General features: G+C 40.6%; 1 protein-coding gene across 3 annotated transcripts in view; it reads right to left on the bottom strand.

Moving 5' to 3' along the window:
* Positions 1-3755: 3755 nt before the first annotated feature.
* Positions 3756-21091, bottom strand: part of NSUN6 (NOP2/Sun RNA methyltransferase 6) — a 37174-nt gene continuing 19838 nt past the window's right edge. The window contains exons 7-12 of one of the 3 annotated variants that reach the window (XM_070767134.1): positions 19012-19093; positions 16644-16721; positions 9771-9915; positions 8073-8221; positions 6392-6517; positions 3756-4008 (exon numbers count right to left, since the gene is read on the bottom strand). In XM_070767134.1, the coding sequence (XP_070623235.1) occupies positions 3802-4008; positions 6392-6517; positions 8073-8221; positions 9771-9915; positions 16644-16721; positions 19012-19093 (787 nt within the window). In that variant the 3' untranslated portion in view covers positions 3756-3801. Of the gene's footprint in view, positions 4009-6391; positions 6518-8072; positions 8222-9770; positions 9916-16643; positions 16764-19011; positions 19094-21091 lie in introns of all 3 variants that reach the window. The other 2 variants (XM_070767132.1, XM_070767135.1) reach the window with 2 other exon arrangements.

The following is a 21091-nucleotide window of genomic DNA, read 5'->3' on the forward strand; positions in this document are numbered from 1 at the left end:
GATATTATAAGGTTAATGGAACTCTTAAGAGTATTTGAGTTGTACATCACGTATCTCCAAATATTCCTGGATGTAATACTTCTTATTGAGATACCTTTTTTTTCAAATCATAAATATAGTTGCAAATACAAAATAACCCCAACTCGAGTTGAGCTTTGCTAGATGCTCACTTTCTAACTTAATCTTACTTTATGTGCTTAAATGCTACAGCTCCTAGTTCATTTTTGTTCAGCAGCATTAAAAGATGTTCTGTGTCTTCAGCAAGCATGAATTCCATTAGATATTTACCTTTGTTAATGTTTAATTCTACTTTCCTGAAAAGGTATTTTTAATTTATCAAATCACATTGGAGTGCTCATCTTGCTTGAAGGCGTGTGATTCCTGAGAACTGGAAAAATTCATTTGAATTTCATTGCATTCAAACAGAATATATCAGATATATCAACTAACATAAATAAGATTATCCTCTAGGTCCGTGTTTTTAAATATATTGTTCTATTTACTATTTATAGGTAATAGATTACACTATGAAGAAAATGCAGCAAGCATGAGTTGAAGTTGAACATCTGTAAGCCCACGTTACTTTAGCCCTGAACAAATTATTCCAAGCATTTTGTCCCCTTATTTCCATTTTACTTCCACATGGAAACAGATTAATGTTTCTAATTGTTCTATTTTTCTATTTAGCTTTTCAACTAGTATCCAACACCTATTTTTGTTGCAGATTTGAGATGTTTTTATAACTACTCCAAATTTTGCAATTATCAAATTACCCTCTATTCCAGGGGTCAGGAACCTTTTTGGCTAAGAGAGCCGTAAACGCCACATATTTTGAAATATAATTCCGCGAGAGCCATACATATCTCCCTTTCTCTCTTTCTTTCTCTCTCTCTTTCTCTCCCCCTGTCTTTGTCTCTTTCTATCTCTTTCTCTCCCTCCCTCTATCTTTCTCTTTTTATCTCTCTCTTTCTCTTTCTCTCTCTCTCTTTCTCCCCCTTCTCTCTGAAGTGGGGAGGGCCGGGTTGGCACCAAGGGAGCTCGAGACGGGGTGCAAAAGCAAACTACTCTGCTGGCCCAGGCCCACATCGGAAGGAAGGAAGGAAGGAATGGTAAAAGGGGCGATCAAGAGAGGAATGAATGGATGGAGGGAATGAATGGACGGAGGGTGGGAAGGAAGGAAGGAAAGAGGGAAGGGACAGGAACAGAGGAAGGGTGCAAAGAAAGCAAGGAAAGGTGTGAAAGGGGAGAGTAAGAGAAGAAGGAGTGAAAGAAGGGAATGAGGGAGGAAACAAGGGAGGAAGGAGAAGGAAAGCAAGAAATGGAGGGAGGGAAGGAAGGAAAGAAAGAAAGAAAGAAAGGGGGAAGGGACAGGAACAGAGGAAGGAAGCAAGGAAACTTATGAAAGGGGAGAGTAAGAGAGGAAGGACTGAAGGAAGGGAGGGAGGGAAGAAGGTAGGAAGGAGAAAGAAAAGAAGAAATAGAGGAAGGGAAGGTAAAAGAGAGAAAAAAAGAGCAAGAAAGAAAGCAAGAAAGAGAGAAAGAAAGAATGAAAGAGAAATAAAAATAGAGAGGGGGAATGAAAGAAATGGAAGGAGGGAAGGAAGGAGAGAAAGAAAGAGAAAGAAAGAAAGCAAGAGAAAGAAAAAAGAATGAAAGAGCAAGAGAGCAAGAGAGAAAGAGAAAGAGAGAAAGAAAGAAAGAAAGAAAGAAAGAAAGGCAACTTCAAAGAAAGGCTCACTGAGCATCTCTCACTCTCTCTCTCTTTCTATCCCTCTTTCTTTCTCTCTCTTCCTTTCTATCTCTCCTCTTCCTTTCTCTCTCCTCTCTCTCTCCCTCTCTTTCTACCCTCCTTTCTCTTCCTTCCTTCTCTCCCTCCCTCCCCTCCCTCCCTCCTTCCTTCCTCTCCATTTCTCTTTCCCTCCCTCTCTTTCCCTTTTCTTTCTTTTGGTCCACTTCTCTCTCTCTCCGCTTCTCCACTTGCCTCCCCCTCGCGCCTCGCCCTTCCCACCCGGCCACCCGCGCGCGCTTACCAGCAGCAGGAATTCAAGTAAGCCTAAAAGAAGCCATTGGCTCCGGGCGGCGTTCATGGCCCCCCCCGAACCCCCAGCCCAGCTGGAGCTCCCTCTCGCCGCCGCCATCTCCCTGCGACTGCCTGCGGCCGCTGCAGCCCCCCTCCCACCGGGCCACAAAGGACATTTGCCGCCGACGCCAGTGAAGCTTCAGCTGGGCGGGGCGCTGCCGGTACTTCCCTCCTGGGGCTCCCGCTCGCAGCTGTCCCCCGGCTTCTGCTCGATGCCGCGGTTTTCGGCGCTGTCCTGCTGTGCCCCAAAGACGGAAGGCGGGAAAAAGGCGAGAAGAATGGAGCTCTCCTTCTTCCTGCCTTCCGTCTTTGGGGCCCAGCAGGACAGCGTCGAAAACCGTGGCATCGAGCAGGAACCAGGGGACAGCTGCGAGCGGGAGCTCAGTGCTAGGAGCCCTGTCTGCGAGCCAGATACGGCCATCAAAAGAGCCATATCTGGCTCGCGAGCCATAGGTTCCCGACCCCTGCTCTATTCCCTTGCTCAACATTGGATAGTAAGATTTCAGTAGGACATTACAGTTAAATACTTTTATGAATAAAAGATGAAAGTCTGCTATTCTTATTCATATGTGTCAAACAAGTATCATAGAACTTGAAAAAGTGTAGCCAAAATGATACCGTATGAAACTACTGGACTCATTATATTTGTGTGTGTGTGTGTGTGTGTGTGCTTAAATAGGTAAAAGGCCATAAATAAGAAAAATAAAATTAAGCTTGACATGGGAAATGTTTACACATAGACATATTAAAATCCAAACACTAAGACACTGGGTCTTAGTGGATAGTTTTTCATACAGTGCAAGCACAGTTGTGCAATTGCTTTATCGCCAACATGGCAAAAATCACCAATAAGTGGTTTTAAAGGGAAATTAAAATTTAAGTAGGATATGCATATTGAGAAGACAAGTCAGATGATTTCCCTTGCTTCTTCAGCTTAGTATTTCTTCTTTGGTTCTGTTCCAGAATCAAACACAACACATCTGATATTGGAATAGTCAGCATTCCTGAGATCATACGTGAACATGCACTATTGTGCTGATAGGTCCAAGGGAAAAAAACCTTATTTTTGTGGACAAGCATTTAGAAAGCTCTCAAATTAATTATAATAAAAAGCAGTCAGATGCTCACTTAATACCAATTCTCATTAAATGAAGCTGTTTAATATTATAAAATTGTTTTTCAAAAGCCATCTGTAAGATGTTTTAAAGCAGGGATGTCAAACTTGTGTTGTCCTGGTTGCATCGTCACCTAGCGGGACTTTTTCCTCCTTCACTAAGCTGGGTGTGGGTGAGACCAGCATGGGACACATCCAGCCCATGGACTGCAGATTTGACAGCCCAATTATAAACTGTATTAAAAATCCATTCAAACTTTATTTTGAACTTGGTATAGTTTCAAATAAGATTATTACTGTGTGTGATAGTAAACAAAACCATATGGGAAACCTGAGCAAGTTTCCATAATTAGTGATCTGTTGTTATTGTAAAACCAAATGAAACTTGAAACTTTCCAAATTGCAGTGACCCATTTTCTTAGACTTGTTTCTCCAACCTGAGGATTTCTCCCAGGAGAAACAGCTGGCTGATTTTACTGCTGCTATGGCAACTATGTCATCAGACTGTTGGCTTGGCAACATAGCTGGAGCACAAAGCACAGTTTCAAACACTCCAAAGGCTAAAAAGAAAGCATAGATTTATTTACATTGATGTCTAAAGCAATTTTCACTGCACTTTTATAAATTTTGCAATAAAAAATCCTATACAATCTTTGTTTGCTAGACGTATCAAATCTTCATATTTGACATTTTGCAAATAATAACAGTCAATTCCCTGCAAAATAATTTCAGATGGATCGAATCTCTGTAGCAGTTTCAGATGCTCAGGTGACAGTCCCGCTCCCATCATGCCTTCTCCTCCAACATGGGGCTCCTTTTAGGGAGGAAAATAAAAGAAACAATATTATTTGGCTGGTCATTATTTAACTTAAAATAGAAGCTGATATTTATAAAGGTCAGCTGTACCTTTGCAAGAACATTATTGGAATATTTTTATAGCAGAAAACCGTCTTGCTATAAATCCTCTGTAAAGAACAATGATTCAAAATGATATCAAAAGGATGAAGACCATTCCTCAGCTATAATATAAGAAACCCTAATTTAATGCCAACCAAACTCTCTTCTATAGGTTACAGTTTACTTCTATATAATTTTATTAGTATGCTAATAAAACAGCATAGTAATAAAATAATAAAGCATAAAAATGCTATATTTATTAGCCAAAACTAAATATAGGTGAAAAGGGACGATTATATTGCATTGCCATCTAAAATAATTGAGTTCCTTTGTTCTAGGTGGAAGCCATTTCCTGTGTTAAGTAACAAAATTGTATTAAAACTTAATCCTCTCTGTCTCATAGAATTCAGTTGCCCTTCTGCTACTCTCAATTCTCTTGCATTGGGGCAAATTGGTATGCCACATAAAAACTGTCAGATCTATTCTGATGAATGTTACAGCAGCTGGCCATTTTACAGGTTCTGGATCCATACCCTAGTAAGCAGTTGTAACATACAAGATTGGGCTTTTAAAAACTTCTGTAGATACTGTTTTATTCCTCGCCCACAATCCTAATTTTTGACTTCCTAATTTTATTTGCCATAACTACCTTTAGACATGAGTTGGGATAACTGAGAGCAGTATCCCCAAAGTCACTCAGTCGGTTTCCATGCCGGGAGGGGGGAGGGAATAGAACAAATCTCATTTAATCTAGCAAATCAATTTTAATGCTTAAAATATATATGCTTAATAGAAATGATTACCAGTATCTGATTTTAATTTGGGTACTAAAACGCAAAGGCAATTCTTTAAGGCACAGAAAATTAAGTACAAAATCCACTTCCTTGCTTTGCTGGATTCAATAACTCAACAACAGTAGTATATAGCAGGAATATATAATATTGATTGGGCATGCTTTGTACAAAACTCTTCCTGGTACTAAAAGCCTATTGCAACATTGTGGGGTTTTTTTCTCTAAGATATATTGCCAGACCCAGCAAAAATCAGATTTTCTGCTTTCCATTTCTAAAGTAGATTGACCTGCTTACTTTCCCTCCCAAAGTATTTCATTTTGCATTTGTATAATTTACATAATGTGAATTTCAAAAACAAAACATTCAGTCAAACCCCTCAAACTTCTGTCAAGTTGGCTTCTTAACCATGCAGTTTTAAAACCCACCCAATCTCTAATGTTTACAAAATGCTACACTAGGTTTTTTTTAATGAAATCATATAATAATTGACGAATGATTCTTTGCTGTTTAGGACAGGAAGTTGGCTGAAAAGACTCATTCTAGTTGTATGCAGTGATAAACCATGGTTTAGCAAGATATACAAATTAATGCCTTCTCATGGGCTCTTTTCTATTTTGTTCCCTTTAAACTCTCCAATTTTTGGGAGACTGCCTCAATAAGTCCTTTCAGTTTAGTTTAGTTTAGTTTAGTTTAGTTTATTTAGATTTGTATGCCGCCCCTCTCCGAAGACTCGGGGCGGCTAACAACAATGAAGAAAACAATGTAACAAATCTAATATTTAAAAGTAATCTAAAAAACCCCAATTTAAGAGATCAATCATACCAACAAGCATACCATGTATAAATTCTATAAGCCTAGGGGGAAAGGAGAAAAAAAATTTCAATTCCCCCATGCCTGACAACAGAGGTGGGTTTTAAGGAGCTTGCGAAAGGCAAGGAGGGTGGGGGCAACTCTGATATCTGGGGGGAGCTGGTTCCAGAGGGTCGGGGCCACCACAGAGAAGGCTCTTCTCCTGGATCCCGCCAAGTGACATTGTTTAATCGACGGGACCCGGAGAAGGCCAACTCTGTGGGACCTAACCGGTCGCTGGGATTCGTGCGGCAGAAGGCAGTCCCGGAGATATTTTTGGGCAAGGTGTTTTGGAAGTAGTTTGCCATTGGCTACTTTCTAGAACTGAGATAGAGTGACTAGCCTGATGCTTTAATCACTACACCAAACTGGCCCTATATGGATGTAAGCAAAATATGGAAGAGAGTTTAAAAATTATAAAATATATTTTTTTCTAAGCAGCCGGATAAAATTGTTAACTACCAAATTAAAAAATAAATAAATGATAGATTCTTGATGACACAATAGATATTTCTTGATCTCAGTTCAATCTTTATAGCTACTAAAATGGTTGCAATCATGTGAATTCTTCCACAAGATGTTTTCAACTGACAATGTAATATAAAAGTGGGAAACAAAGTTACATAGATGAAATTTTACAAAGAAGTTTGTTCTCACCTGTGACTTAAGTTGGAGGCAAGGAAACGTTTCTAGTGCCCAAGCCACTTGCTCTTCGTTCTCAGAAAGGGTAATTGTGCAAGTACTATATACTAGGATACCGCCTGGCTTTAGCAATTGCACTGCCTAGGATGACAATCAGATTTTCACTTTGTAGAATTTTTGCTAGTATTTCACAAATAACACTATTTTTTAAACATGTAAGTTACAGACAGTCCTCGACTTGCAACCATTTACTTGGGAACTGTTTGAAGTTACAATGGTACTGAAAAAAGTGATTAATGAATGATTCTCGCACAATCATTGCAGCATCCAAACAATCACATGATCAAAATTGGGGCACTGTCTTGTGCTTGTTAAGATGCACTATGGAAAGGGTCATGTGATCACTATTTGCATCCCTCCCATCTGGCTTCTGACATATAAATCCAATAAATTGAATTGAATTGAATTGAATCGAATTCAATGAGGGAAGCTTAACAACTGCATGATTTACTTAACAACTAAAATGTGTCTATTAACAAGAATGGCAGAAAGTCACACAATTGGATGCAACTCATTTAACTTAGCAATAGAAATTTTGGGGTCAATTGTGGTTGCAAGTCAAGGATTGCCTGCAGTTTAAAAGCTTCTCTACAGGTCAATGGCACAGTGCACAATTAATTCTAATATTGGTGTTCGGAGATCCATGGCTACTAATCATAATGGAAGTATCATAGAAATGTTACTGAAAGTGAAGAAGTCTTACTATTTGGCATATATCTCCACAACCCTGCCTCTATTTGCATCCAACCTTTACTAGAAATACTGTGTGATGGAATGGTAAATAATATTTACCAGGAGGTATTCTCCAAGGGTGATCCAGTAATTCCCAAATTCTTTCTCCTTTAGGAGAAAAAGAAGAACCTGAAGACAACTTCTCTAAAGAATTGTATGAAAGACTTTACTTTCATTTGACTCAATGTCTTTCAATAGACAGCTGAACAAATAAGCACTACAGTGTTCCCTCGATTTTCGCGGGGGATGCGTTCCGAGACCGTCCGCAAAAGTTGAATTTCCGCGAAGTAGAGATGCGGAAGTAAATACACTATTTTTGGCTATGAACAGTATCCCAAGCCTTCCCTTAACACTCTTAACCCCTAAATTACAATTTCCCATTCCTTTAGCAGCCATTTAGATTATTATTCACCAAGTTTATTAAAGTTTATTTAAAAAAATGTTTTTTAAAGGCAGATGAAAGTTTGGCAATGACATATGATGTCATCGGGCGGGAAAAACCGTGGTATAGGGGGGGAAACCGCGAAGTATTTTTTAATTAATATTTTTGAAAAACCGTGGTATAGATGTTCCGCGAAGTTCGAACCCGCGAAAATCGAGGGAACACTGTATTTACAGCAAATATCTTCATTTTCCTACCATACCTTTTTTTTCAGAACTTGTTATATAACCAAGGTACAGAAAAGTAAAATTCTTTTAACAAAATTGTTTCCTGAAACGAAACTATTTCTGCTGTAAGGATATGAGAAAAAGTTTATCAAACCTAATTTTATATCAACACCGTTTGACAGTTGCTTATATTCATTTTAATAAAAAAAATTCTTTTAAAATAACCCAGTAATCACTGATAACTCCCAACCATCTTCTTCATATTTTATTTAATAGTTTTTACTATTAAACATACCACTCTAAAAAGCTTGCGCTGCAAAGGCTGATAGGAAGTTATTTCTTTTAAAGACCACGAATAAGCCAAATTTGGCCTCTGCCCCATTCCACTACATGGAGCATCAAGAAGTATCCTGTCGAATGATTCAGGTAAGAATGGAGGTCCTTCTGCAAGAAAAGAAAAGAAAAATATTTCAAATACTATAGTTTGCATGTTTTGCATAACTTAATGAAAATTTCTGAGAACTGTTAATTAAAATTCCATGAATCATATCAATTCAATGTAGTTAATATAGTAGAATCTAGTTGAACTAGTTGAACCCTACTGGCATTGGTTCAAAGTCTTTTTAATTAACTGTTATAAATAGCCATTGTATTTGGGTGGAAATTTTATTTATCACTATTATTAATTAAACAAATTTATATACTGTAGCTGCATAGATGACTCCAGGTGGCTTACAAAATTTTAATTATAATTGCTTTTGCCTTCCACTCTATTTCTATGTAATAAAAAATGTGTCCTGTTTAATTGGTATATCCAGTCTCCTTGAATCTGTACCATGTGAAGTCAAGATTTAATATGTGTATTGAAATCCTGTGTAATAGATCAACACTTCACTTGTATTGATGAAAAATGAAGTTACATCTTTGTAGAAAGATAAAATATGTTTATGAAGCAACTGATGTTGAAAGATTAAGTTCATTAAAAAGACATTCTAAGGATCTGTTGGACAAGTAATTTTACTACTTTAGCCACCAAAACACAATGATTAAAAACACAATAGAACTTCAATAAAAGTACGGTAATCGTTTTTGCTCACTTTTTCCCTATCTTAGGTACTCTAAATTGCTCCTATGACACTAGTAAGCTTCAGAAATGTTTATGCATAATCATTAATGATTATTTGATAAGTTGCATAGTTGCTAAGCAAATGGTAGATAGAACTTCGAAGTTACAGCTGGCAAGACTTCTGCAATCATATGATAAAAATTTAATTGATTGGCAGCCCATCAGCATTTATTATTTCAGCATACATTTTAATTACCCTACATACTTGACTTCCCATCTCTGCCCTTTTAGTTACCTAGCACTCCACCTTTGCAGCTGACCCGCCAAGACCCTTCCAGCTGACCTTTGCCTTCTTCCTCCAACTGCTGAGGTGGGCACAGCCTAGGTCTCATAAGGCCACATGAAGGCCATCAGCAGAGAAGTGTGATGCACAGTCTAATAACTACACGTGATCCTACCAGATCTTACTACTAGAAGCCCTAGTAGTATAATGGCTAAAATGTAGTATTGCAGCTAACTCTGCCCACAGCCTAGAATTCAATCCTGATGGGACACAAGGTTTGTTCAGCCTTCCATTCTTCTAAGATTGGTAAAATGAGGACATGATTGGTTGGGGAAAATATGCAAATAATGTTTTACATTGTAAACTGCCCAGAGAATGCTGTAAAGCTCTATAGGACAGTATATAACTTTAAATGTTATTGCTATCAGAACTATTGTTGTTAAACAATAAAGTGATATGATATTTTGCTTAATGACTACATCATTTATCAACAGAGATTCTTGTCCCACTTAGATTTGTTAAACAAGTTATATATGTATAACTTTAAAAACGGCATCTTACTGTACCATCCATATCTAATTCAAATTAGGTTTTATATCATAACCTGTAATTATTCCATGAACAATAGTCAATGGTCACATTACCTTGTCCATTCTCAATTTTCCTATCAGTAAGCGCCTTGGTACCATCATAACAAAAAGCTTTAATACAATTCAAATTTAGTAACGCAGCATTTTGTTCAATTTTTCTCACTCTGTCTGCTATCTTGTCCAGCGCTATCACTTCCCCCTAAAAATTAAAAATCAAAAGTTCTGAATGACATAAATAGCTGTTAAAACTGCTAAAGTATAGACATTGATATACATAATTTCAAACAATTAAAGCACCAGATTTATACAATATATAATCTGTTTTAGCCCCAATACAGTATACATCTGTGAAAAAACTGCCAAAGAACATTTGATGCCTGCATCTGAAAAGCATGTGGCAACTTTCTACATGTATTTGCATTATAATATCATTCCTCATTTCTTAAGCAACAATACTTGATTTAATATCACGTTACAGTTTACTCATCACAAACGTTACCAAGAAAAAGTAATATATTTCATTCAAATACTGTAAAATAGGTCAGACTGTAATTTTTCTATGTTTAAATAGTCTGTTAATAGTCTCTGTGCAGGGACCCATTAAGTGGTTGCACTGAAAACTACACTAAGGAATTCAAATGAATAAAAACAGCAACACCACACATAAAAACTTAAATAGAACATTATTTCCATGTTTCAGGATTGCGTTCTGAATACTGGCAACTTCTCCATGCTGGAAAACTAAACAGTTCAGTAAACATAACAGTGTTATATGTACATTACTGTACAGCTGGGTTATAATTAGAACTAAGAATGAACTGGATGCATGGTGCCAACCCAACAGTTCACATAAGTAGAATTATTACATAGGCATTCCAATGTTTCTCATCACGTACAATAATGCTGCATTTTGAAACTTCCAAGTGATCTTCAAGGACAGCCTCATGTAAAAATATATTGCAATGATCAAGTTGTGAGATGACATGGGCTTGAGCGACCACCCGAAGACCCATGTGATCCAAGAAAGGATGCAACTGAGTAGTAGATGGAGATGTTCAAAGGCCGTCTTAGCCAAGGCTGCTATCAAGAAAGAACTCTGAATTCAGGAGGATCCCTAGATTGCACTTCACCCTTGAATAGGAAAGTATAATTATATTCAAGGGTAAAAAATTTTTTTTTAAGATCTAGCTGACCTAATATTCATGAGCATCCTGTCCTGATAGTTTTTAATCAATTTCATTGACATCCAGGCCAAACAGCCTTCAAGCATTGAGACAGAAGCATGGAAGCTCAATTGGCCAGTCTGGGTCAACAGATATAACTGGTATTATTAGCCAATTGATGGTACTGAATTTCAACTGGTCAGTAAACTAATGGTTAGTTGTAAATGTTGAACAGCAGAGGAGAAAGTGTCAAAGTGTCGAGTATCCTGTCCTTACAAAGGAGGAATTGGGGTATAATCTACAGTGTTCCCTCGATTTTCGTGGGGGATGCGTTCCGAGACCGCCCGTGAAAGTTGAATTTCCATGAAGTAGAGATGCGGAAGTAAATACACTATTTTTGCCTATGAACAGTATCATAAACCTTCCCTTAACACTTTAAACCCCTGAATTGCAATTTCCCATTCCCTTAGCAACCATTTACCGTATTTTTCGCTCCATAAGACGCAGTTTTTTTCCTCCCAAAGTAGGAAGAAAAATCAGCCCCGTCTTATGGAGCGAAGATGCAGGCAGGGAGGGGGGGCTGCGAATTCGGAAGCGCCATCCCGCCGGCTGGCTGGCTAGCTGCTGCCTGGCCCCCTCCCTCCCGGAGGAGGGTCTCCCTCCACACCACCAGCGGCGCTCCCCCCACCAGCCAGCCAGCCAAGCCCCGCGCCCGCCAGAACCGGCTCCTCGCTCTCCCCCCGCCGCCCGCCGCATTTGCAGGAGGTGGGGAGGGTCGGGCGGCCCGCCAAGGCCAGGAGGGACGCCGCTGCCCCCCCTCCCTCTCTCCGCCCGCCGCTGCGCCTCCTTGACGCCGAGAGGAAATGCTGGCAAAGGTTTTTCTCAGCGGAGGTCTTCAATGTCGGGGGCGCACGGGCGGTTGCGCACGCTCCCTATCTCCCTGCTAGCCCACTCGGAATATTCAAAATAAGAAAAGCCTTTGCCGGCTTTTCTTATTTCCGAGTGGGCTAGCAGGGAGATAGGGAGCGCGCGCAACCGCCCGAGCGCCCCCGACATTGAATATCACCTTCGCCGGCCCCGCCTCTCCTGCAACCCCCTTGCTGGGAGCCCGGGACGAAAGGGCTCTCGGCAAAGGTGAGGCGGGCAGGGCGTGCGCGCGTCACCGCTGAGAAGAACGGAGAGAGAACGAGAGTGAGTGAGAGCAACAGACAGCAAGATAGAGAGAAAGAGAGAGTGAGAGAAAGGGGGGAGAGAAAGAGATAGCAAGAGAGAGAACAAGAGAAAGAAAGAGCGTGAGAAAGAAAAAAGAGAGAAAGAGTGAGAGAGAAAACAAAAGAGACAGAAAGAAAACAGAGAGAAAGTGAGAAGAAGAGAGAGAAAGGGGGGAAGAGAGAAAGAGAGGGGGGGAGAGAGAGAAAGAGAGGGAGAAAGAGGGAGAGGGGGGAGAGAGAGGGAGAGGGAGAGGGGGGAGAGATAGCAAGAGAGGGAGAGAGAAAGAGAGGGAAAGGGGGAGGGAGGGGGAGAGAAAGAGAGGGAGAGGAGATAAAGGAAGAGGAGAGAGAGAAAGGAAGAGAAAGAAAGGGATAGAAAGAGAGAGAGAGTGAGAGATGCTCAGTGAGCCTTTCTTTGAAGTTGCCTTTCTTTCTTTCTTTCTTTCTTTCTTTCTTTCTCTCTTTCTTTCTTTTTCTCTCTTGCTCTCTTGCTCTTTCATTCTTTTTTCTTTCTCTTGCTTTCTTTCTTTCTCTTGCTTTCTCTCCTTCCTTCCCTCCTTCCATTTCTTTCATTCCCCCTCTCTATTTTTATTTCTCTTTCATTTTCTTTCTTTCTCTCTTTCTTGCTTTCTTTCTTGCTCTTTTTCTTTCTCTTTTACCTTCCCTTCCTCTATTTCTTCTTTTCTTTCTCCTTCCTACCTTCTTCCCTCCCTCCCTCCCTTCAGTCCTTCCTCTCTTACTCTCCCCTTTCATAAGTTTCCTTGCTTCCTTCCTCTGTTCCTGTCCCTTCCCCCTTTCTTTCTTTCCTTCCTTCCTTCCTTTCCTCCCTCCATTTCTTGCTTTCCTTTTCCTTCCTCCCTTCTTTCCTCCCTCACTCCCTTCTTTCACTCCTTCCTCTCTTCCTCTCCCCTTTTTGGCTCAAAATATTTTTTTTCTATTTTCCTCCTCTAAAATCTAGGTGCGTCTTATCAGCAGGTGCGTCTTATAGAGCGAAAAATACGGTATATTATTACTCACCATGTTTATTTATTAAAGTTTATTTTTAAAAATATTTATTAAAAGCAGATGAAAGTTTGGCGATGACATATGATGTCATTGGGTGAGAAAAAGCGTGATATAGGGAAAAAACCCGTGAAGTATTTTTTAATTAATATTTTTGAAAAACCGTGGTATAGACTTTTCGCGAAGTTCGAACCCGCGAAAATCGAGGGAACACTAGTCCCCATCAGCCAAACCAACCATAATGGCTCTGGAGATCAGTAGAGAACTATATAAAACAATGCTCCAAATTGCTAATCTTTTAATCCAAACCAGAAGGATACCAAGACTGAATATATAAAAACTTGCCATGAAATTAAGGAGCACAAGAAATAATGCACCACTTCTATCCAGGTCTGCCACAGATTATATACAAAACTAGCTGAGGCTGATTCCATACTAAATACTGAAACCTGAATGATACAGGACTAGATAATCTACTTTTTTCCAGGTGCATCTGCAACTAACATGGAAAGATTGGAGACAGGTCAGATTATAATGGCTGGATCCAGGGATGGTCTTGAGGACCACTTCATTTAAGGTCAATAGCACAATCCCCTTTCTTTATCACCACAGCACAAATAAATTTTCCTGCTGAGGACCTAGGAATGACCTCAGAACAATAAGCAGATGGATAAATTAGGTAGCCACCTTCAGGAGTCACCAATTAAATTCAACTCAGATTACACTTCAAGACTCATCCATCAGTCTATAAACTCATAGTTCATTGGACTGCCCACTTGAAATTTCCTGACATTTTTAGTTGCAATAATTTTTGCTAAATTTATATTATGTCAAAATCTGTCTACTCTTTCTCCAAGGCAAGAGTCCAGAATTTTGTTTTTAAGATGATGGCTATTTATGGCTTGTAGGCAACATGTTGTTAAGTAGGATAGGGCCACATTCCAAACATTGGTGGGGGAAAGGCAAATTAGGACAGAAATTGAATTTAAACCCATTTAATTTTAATTAAACATATACCCCTGACATATTTCTAGGTATAGGTTAGAAAAGCACCTATTCTCACATTAGCATTGATTGCTTGAATTAGCAAATTTGTGATAATTTTGCAAGATCAATGTACCTTTAGTGAATCTGCATACTTTGATTACCAAACCATATACAGTAATACCTCGTCTTATGAACTTAATTGGTGCCGGGAGGAGGTTCGTAAGGTGAAAAGTTCATAAGATGAAACATTGTTTCCCACAGGAATCAATGGGAAAGCGATTAATACGTGCAAGCCGGCTGCCACCACCGAAGGAGGCTTCAGCCTCCCGATCCTCCCCGCCCCTTTGCCATGCATATCATCCTGGGAGAAGCGCTGGGGAGAGGGAGTCAGGAAGGTCCTCCTGCTCCCCCCCCCAGCCAAAAACACAAAGGCGGTCTGCCGCCGCCCGCGGAGCAATGGGAAGCTGAAGCCGGCAGTGGTTTGAGCCTCCCTTTGGTGCATGCTGCTTCGCCCTGCCTGTGGTGCTGGACAAAGTGCTGGGGGGAGGGAGTTAGGAAGGTTCTCCTGCTCCCCCCCCAGCCAAACACACAAAGGCGGTCTGCCGCCGCCCGCGGGACATTGAGAAGCTGAAGCCGGCGGTGGTTTTGAGCTTCCCATTCCTCCACGCCGCTTCATCCTCCTGGCTCAAGCGGATGGTGGCAGACTGGCTTTGTGTTTTTGGCTGGGGGGGGAGTAGGACCTTCCTAACTCCCTCCCCCCCCCAGCCAAAAACCCAAAGCCTGTCTGCTGCCGCTCGCTTGAGCCAGGACAGGAGGAGCGAAGTGAGGTGGAGGGATGGGAAGCTTAATCTGGCTCAAGTGGACGGTGGCAAACCGGCTTTGTGTTTTTGGCTGGGGGGGGAGAAGTAGGACCTTCCTAACTCCCTCCCCCCCCAGCCAAAAACACAAAGCCAGGCAACCCCCAGCCACCAAAGGAGCCTCCTGATTCTCCCCGCCCCTCTGTCCCGCTCATTGCCCATGTCTGGCAGAAGCTGCTGCCCGAGTGCTCTTGGCCGGCGGGATGTGAAGCGCTGGGGTGGGAGGTGTCCTGACAGCCTCCCCACCCCAGTGCTTCGCCTCATGCCGGGCAAGAGCGCTCGGGTGGCAGCTTCTGCTGGATACAAGTGATGGGTGGGACAGAGGGGCGGGGTTAAGCCTCCTTCGGTGGCTGGGGAACTGCCCGGCTTTGCCTTTTTGGCTGCAGCGGGTGCTCTGGTGGGGATCTTTGGCGGGTGCCAATGTGGCAGCTTCTGCTGGATACAAGTGATGGGTGGGACAGAGGGGCGGGGTTAAGCCTCCTTCGGTGGCTGGGGAACTGCCCGGCTTTGCCTTTTTGGCTGCAGCAGGTGCTGTGTTGGGGACCTTTGGGTTTTTGGCTGGGGGGGAGATGAAGCGCTGGGGTGGGGTGGCCGGCCTTCCTGCCTCCCTCCCCCAGCCAAATACACAAAGCCAGGCAGCCCCCAGCCACCAAAGGAGCCTCCTGATTCTCCCCGCCCCTCTGTCCCGCTCATTTCCCGTGTCTGGCAGAAGCTGCTGCCCGAGTGCTCTTGGCCGGCAGGATGTGAAGCGCTGGGGTGGGGGGTGTCCTGACAGCCCCCCACCCCAGTGCTTCGCCTCACGCCGGGCAAGAGCGCTCGGGTGGTAGCTTCTGCTGGATACGGGCGGTGGGTGGGACAGAGGGGCGGGGTTAAGCCTCCTTCGGCAGCTGGGGAACTGCCCGGCTTTGCCTTTTTGGCTGCAGCGGGTGCTCTGGTGGGGATCTTTGGGTTTTTGGCTGGGGGGGAAGGTGAAGTGCTGGGGTGGGGTGGCCGGACCTCCTGCCTCCTCCCCCAGCCAAAACCCCAAATGTCTCCGCTGTAGCAGCTGCTGCAAGAGGCTTCCCCACCCCTCGCCCGTGGCCGGCAGAAGAGTGCTCTTGCCCGGCGGGAGGCAAAGCGCTGGGGGGGTGTCAGGACACCTCCCCACCCCAGCTCTTCACCTCCCACCGGTCAAGAGCGCTCAGGAGGCAGTTCTGCCGGCCACGGGCGAGGAGGATCGGGAGGCTTAAGTCTCCTGCAGCGGGTGCTGTGGTGGGGACCTTTGGGCTTTTGACTCTGGGGGGGAGACAGGAGGGTCGGACTGACATCCCCCACCCCAGAGCTTCATCTCCCGCCAGGCAAGGGGAATCCCTCTGTCAGTAAGAGAACCCACGAACCCAGGCTCAGGTTCGTAAGACGGAAAGTGTTTTTAAGATGAGGCAAAGAAATCTTAAACCCCGGGTTCGTATCTCGAAAAGTTCGTATGACGAGGGGTTCATATCTTGAGGTACCACTGTATAATGTACATTTCATGTGTAAAAGCTATTCTAGTTTAAATTATCCGTGAATTTCAGCCAATGTATGAAGTAAGCCATGCTAATAAAATACAAGCAAGCTACTTTGAGGGAGGGAGGGAGGGAGGGAGGGAGGGAAGGAAGGAAGGAGAAAAAAGAAAAGAAAAAGAAAAAAGGAAGAGGGGAAAGAAGATAGGTAGGTATGGTGACTCACCTCATCATGCATTAATGTTGCAATGTGGGTTGTTTTGCCCCCGGGAGCAGCACACATGTCCAAGACTTTTTGTCCTGACTGAGGATTTAAAACATAACTCACAATTGATGAGGGCAAATTCTAGCAAAGGAAGTGGTAAAAAAATATTTTAATAATCCAGAGATCACAACAATGGTGGAATATTTCTTCTGGACATGCCTGACTTTTCTTCTAAAAATCTAAACTCTCTGCGCCTGAATGCTTATTTTAATTCTATAAATAGTCATCCCAAATTAAAGTTATTTGCTTGTCTAGAAAAACTGTAAATAATAAGCACTAAGCCTCTTTTGATAGAAGAATCTATTCCATTAAAGTCAATATTCTTTTCCTCAGGGTTTTTGATAGGTAAATGATAGTTGGTCTGATTCCTATAGTTGGCTCCTATCCTTATTTTATTTCTTTTAATATATGATGCTGTTCTTTGTTGGGCAGCTACAACTGTGTTTCTCTATCACATTGTGTCTTGTAAATTGTTGTAAGTTCATAAATGATATAAAAGTTTAATAAACAAATATATGGCTAAAAGTTCCAAATCCAAGCACTCCCTTATGGCAGGTGTATATTCTTGCACTTAATTGATAGATGAATTATGAATACGCATAGCAGAGAATTTATGCATTTGAGGGATGTACCTGAACAAAATGGTTGGTGTTGGGAATATGGCTCCGCATAGTCTGGTAAGGCTGTTCCTCATGGTATTCTCCAGCCTCTCCCATTCTCTGCTCTGTTCCACCCTCTATCCCTCACCAATATTCCCTTTTTCATTTTCTAAACCTGTCTAAACCTGTATATAGAAGCTAGATAAGACCCAGACTAGAGGCACTGTTAGAAATAATAAAAGAATGATGCTTGATCTTCTGCAGGACGAGTCTTTCCAGTTCATTTTGAATTAAAAGCATTTAAAACAAGTAACATTATGTGAAACAAAATCCTGATGGATGCCAAGTATCAAAAGACTCAAACATTACACCAACAATACTTTAGATCAGTGATTTTCAACCTTTTTTGAACCGCGGCACATTTTTTACATTTACAAAACCATGGGGCACATTGAGGGGGGAGATGGGTAAAAAAAGTTTGGACAAAAAAATTCTCTCCCTCTCTTCCTCCCTTTCGCTCTATTTCTCTCTTTTTCTTTTTTTCTCTCTCCATCCCTTTCTTTCTCTCTTCATTCTTTCCTTTTTTGCTCTCTTTCTCTCTCCCTCCCTACTTCCCTCTGTCTTTCTCTCTCCCACCTTCCCTCCCTCTCTTTATCTCTCTCTTTCTTTCTTTCTTTCTTTCTTTCTCTTGCTTTCTTTCTCTCTTGTTCTCTTTCTCTCTTGCCTTCATTCTTTCTCTCTCTTGCTTTCTTTCTCTCTCGCTTGCTTTCTCTCGTTTTATTTCTCTCTCTCTTGCTCTTTCTTTCTCTCTTGCTCTTTCTTTCTCTTGTTTCTCTCTCTGAGCTTCGCGGCACACCTGACCATGTCTCGCGGCACACTAGTGTGCCACGGCACACTGATTGAAAAACACTGCTTTAGATTATACTGATCCTAAAAATGAAGTTCTTGATAAACTTGCAATGGATTATATTGCAAGGTTAATATTTTTAAAAAATTAACACATGGGTACTCGTAAAATACAATATTTTAGTTGGGAATGCAATAAATTAGAAAATGTCTATTGTTACTTTAAATGTACAAATGACACAACAATATTAAATTCTACTTTTCTCCATAAAATTTGATCTTTAAAACAAGGATTAGAGAAGTAGTCTTCCCAATACTGATGTTTTCTGCAAGCAAGTCTTGGAAAAAAAACATCATGATGAGATGATATACTTCCATAAACTCTTGAACTGGAATAAAAAAAAGAAATCCTAAACACCAAAGCTTTTCACAAGAAGCACTACAGAAAATGGAAATCCAGCTCATTCCCAAACAGATGTAACAAATATAAAAATGCTATAATCTGATCAAAAATACATTTGAACTTCAAGTTAAGGTTTTATTAGTTTACATAGCAAGTGAATCACTGCAGTTGTTAAATTAGTAACATGGTTGTTAAGTGAATCTGGTTTCTCCATTGATTTTGCTTGCCAGAAGGTTGCAAAAGGGGATCATATGGCCACAGAACACTGCCCTTGTCATAGATGTGAATCAGCTTCAAGCATCCGAATAAAAATTATGTGACCATGAGGATGCGGCAATGGTCATAAGTGTGAAACAAGGTCATAAGTGATTCTTTTTCAGAGCCAATTGAATAGTCACTAAATGGACCATTGTAAGTCAAGGACTACCTCTATTGAAACATTCATGTTCAGAAAATAGTATTTATTTTGAATATAACATACCTGTAAAAATATGTAATTGGATAACATATTGTCAAATGAGGGACTACAGTAAATTGGTTCAGACATTTTTATTCCCAGTCCTCTGAAAGACATAACACAGGAACATGAATAAATTGTTCCTCATTTCCAGTTTGACAGTATTTAAATGTACATTATTTATTGAGGAATATCATATAATGCATGCTGTTAATTTAACATATTTAGCATATTCTGTTTTATAGGGATAAACCTTTTGAATCCATATATTTTCAACTTAGTATAAAATTTCTTCTCTCAAAAGGGTTTGTTAGGTGTGACTATTCAAGACCCCTAGGGAAATTCTTGTTAGATTTCTAAAAATGTTGCTTCTGTACCATTAAAATCATGAAATTATTTCCTATATATTAAATAATCCAATGTGTAAAACTGATTATAGTCAGTCCCTGTGCCCAATAAAACCTACAGAATCCGTCTAGCATTAAGAATCAGGAAAAGGATTGGGAAAGTTTGAGCTTAACTGAAAAGAGGGATGCAAATAATAATGATGTTGAAGATGATGATGAAACTATCATAACAGAGTTCATATCAGTTTCAGATCAATATCTATTTGTTATCCTCTAAGGAAATTCATAATACTTCTTTTTCTGTAGATTGTTCCTACTTCTTACATTTCGGTTGTGGAATACAACAGGACTAAAAGTCCTTTTCAAGTCAATAAAATAACATGAAAATAATTGTGTTAGATAGGTTAAATCAATACTACAATTTCTAACCACCCAGAATTGTTTCACTTTCCACGATTAAAGATATCATCCGAGAGAAAATTAAATAAAGGAGAATATTTGTAACTCAGAGTTGACATGAGGACTCTTTGGTGCTATAGAGAAAATCTCCATCTATACTCCATCACTATTTTTAATTGTTAATTTTAATAATATAAAAAGTAAATAATTTTAATAATTGCTTAATCTAGCCATGTCTTTCGTGAATCTATAGTGCAATGGTTCTCAACCTTTCTAATGCCGTGACCCCTTCATACAGTTCTTCATGTTGTGGTGACCCCCAACCATAAGTCTAGCTCCAATTCTCCCAATAGAGCTTTAAATTGATTGGCAGGAAGGTCAGATGGACACCCCCACTGCAATCTATTCTGGTAGATTGTATCAGAATAGAAGCTTTAGTTCCTAACACCATGGAAATTTGTCTTTTCCCATGGTCTGGGGCAACCCCTGTGAAATGGCCATTCGACTCCTGAAGGCATCCCAACTCCCAGGTTGAGAACTATTGCTATAGTACTATCAAGGCTGCAACAGACTGTTATATAAAAAGTACCCTTGGTGGTTAACTATGATCTACTGTATTACTGAAGCATAGAGCCTAGATCAGAAGTATCTGAAAGCATTATCACTTTAAACTGATCGTCAAAAATTAGTTCCTGTGAGAATTCTTGATTTCTGATAACTGAAAATAATTTATTTGATTAAGCAAGGAGCTTTTCAACTTAAATCCAAATCCATACTTTTGTGCTGATGTTTAAAGCAAAAGGCTATTTACTTCAGCATCCTAACCCTCTATTACCAATCCAAACATTTTGGAAGGCTCACCAAAGAGAAGAAAAACCTAGCAGTATCCTCTTGCAAGGGTTTGAACACCAAGAGGACTGATGCCAACTCCATAAAGCATAAAAAGTTACAAAGGTATTTATTGAAGAATAAATGTAATACAGTGTTCCCTCGATTTCCGTGGGGGATGCGTTCCGAGACCGCCCGCGAAAGTCGAATTTCCACGAAGTAGAGATGCGGAAGTAAATACACCATTTTTGGCTATGGACAGTATCACAAGCCTTCCCTTAACACTTTAAACCCCTAAATTACAATTTCCCATTCCCTTAACAACCATTTACTCACCATTACTACTGATACTCACCATTGAATAAGACACTTAGTGATCCTGATATTTATAAACATAATTATTTATTAACAATAATTATTTTTTTGTTATTTATTTGCAAAAATTATTAGTTTGGCGATGACATATGATGGGAAAAACCATGGTATAGGGAAAAAACTGCAAAGTTTTTTTTAAGTAATATTTTTTTAAA

This window comes from Erythrolamprus reginae, chromosome Z (genome assembly GCF_031021105.1).
Source record: "Erythrolamprus reginae isolate rEryReg1 chromosome Z, rEryReg1.hap1, whole genome shotgun sequence".
Taxonomy (NCBI): Eukaryota; Metazoa; Chordata; class Lepidosauria; order Squamata; family Dipsadidae; genus Erythrolamprus; species Erythrolamprus reginae.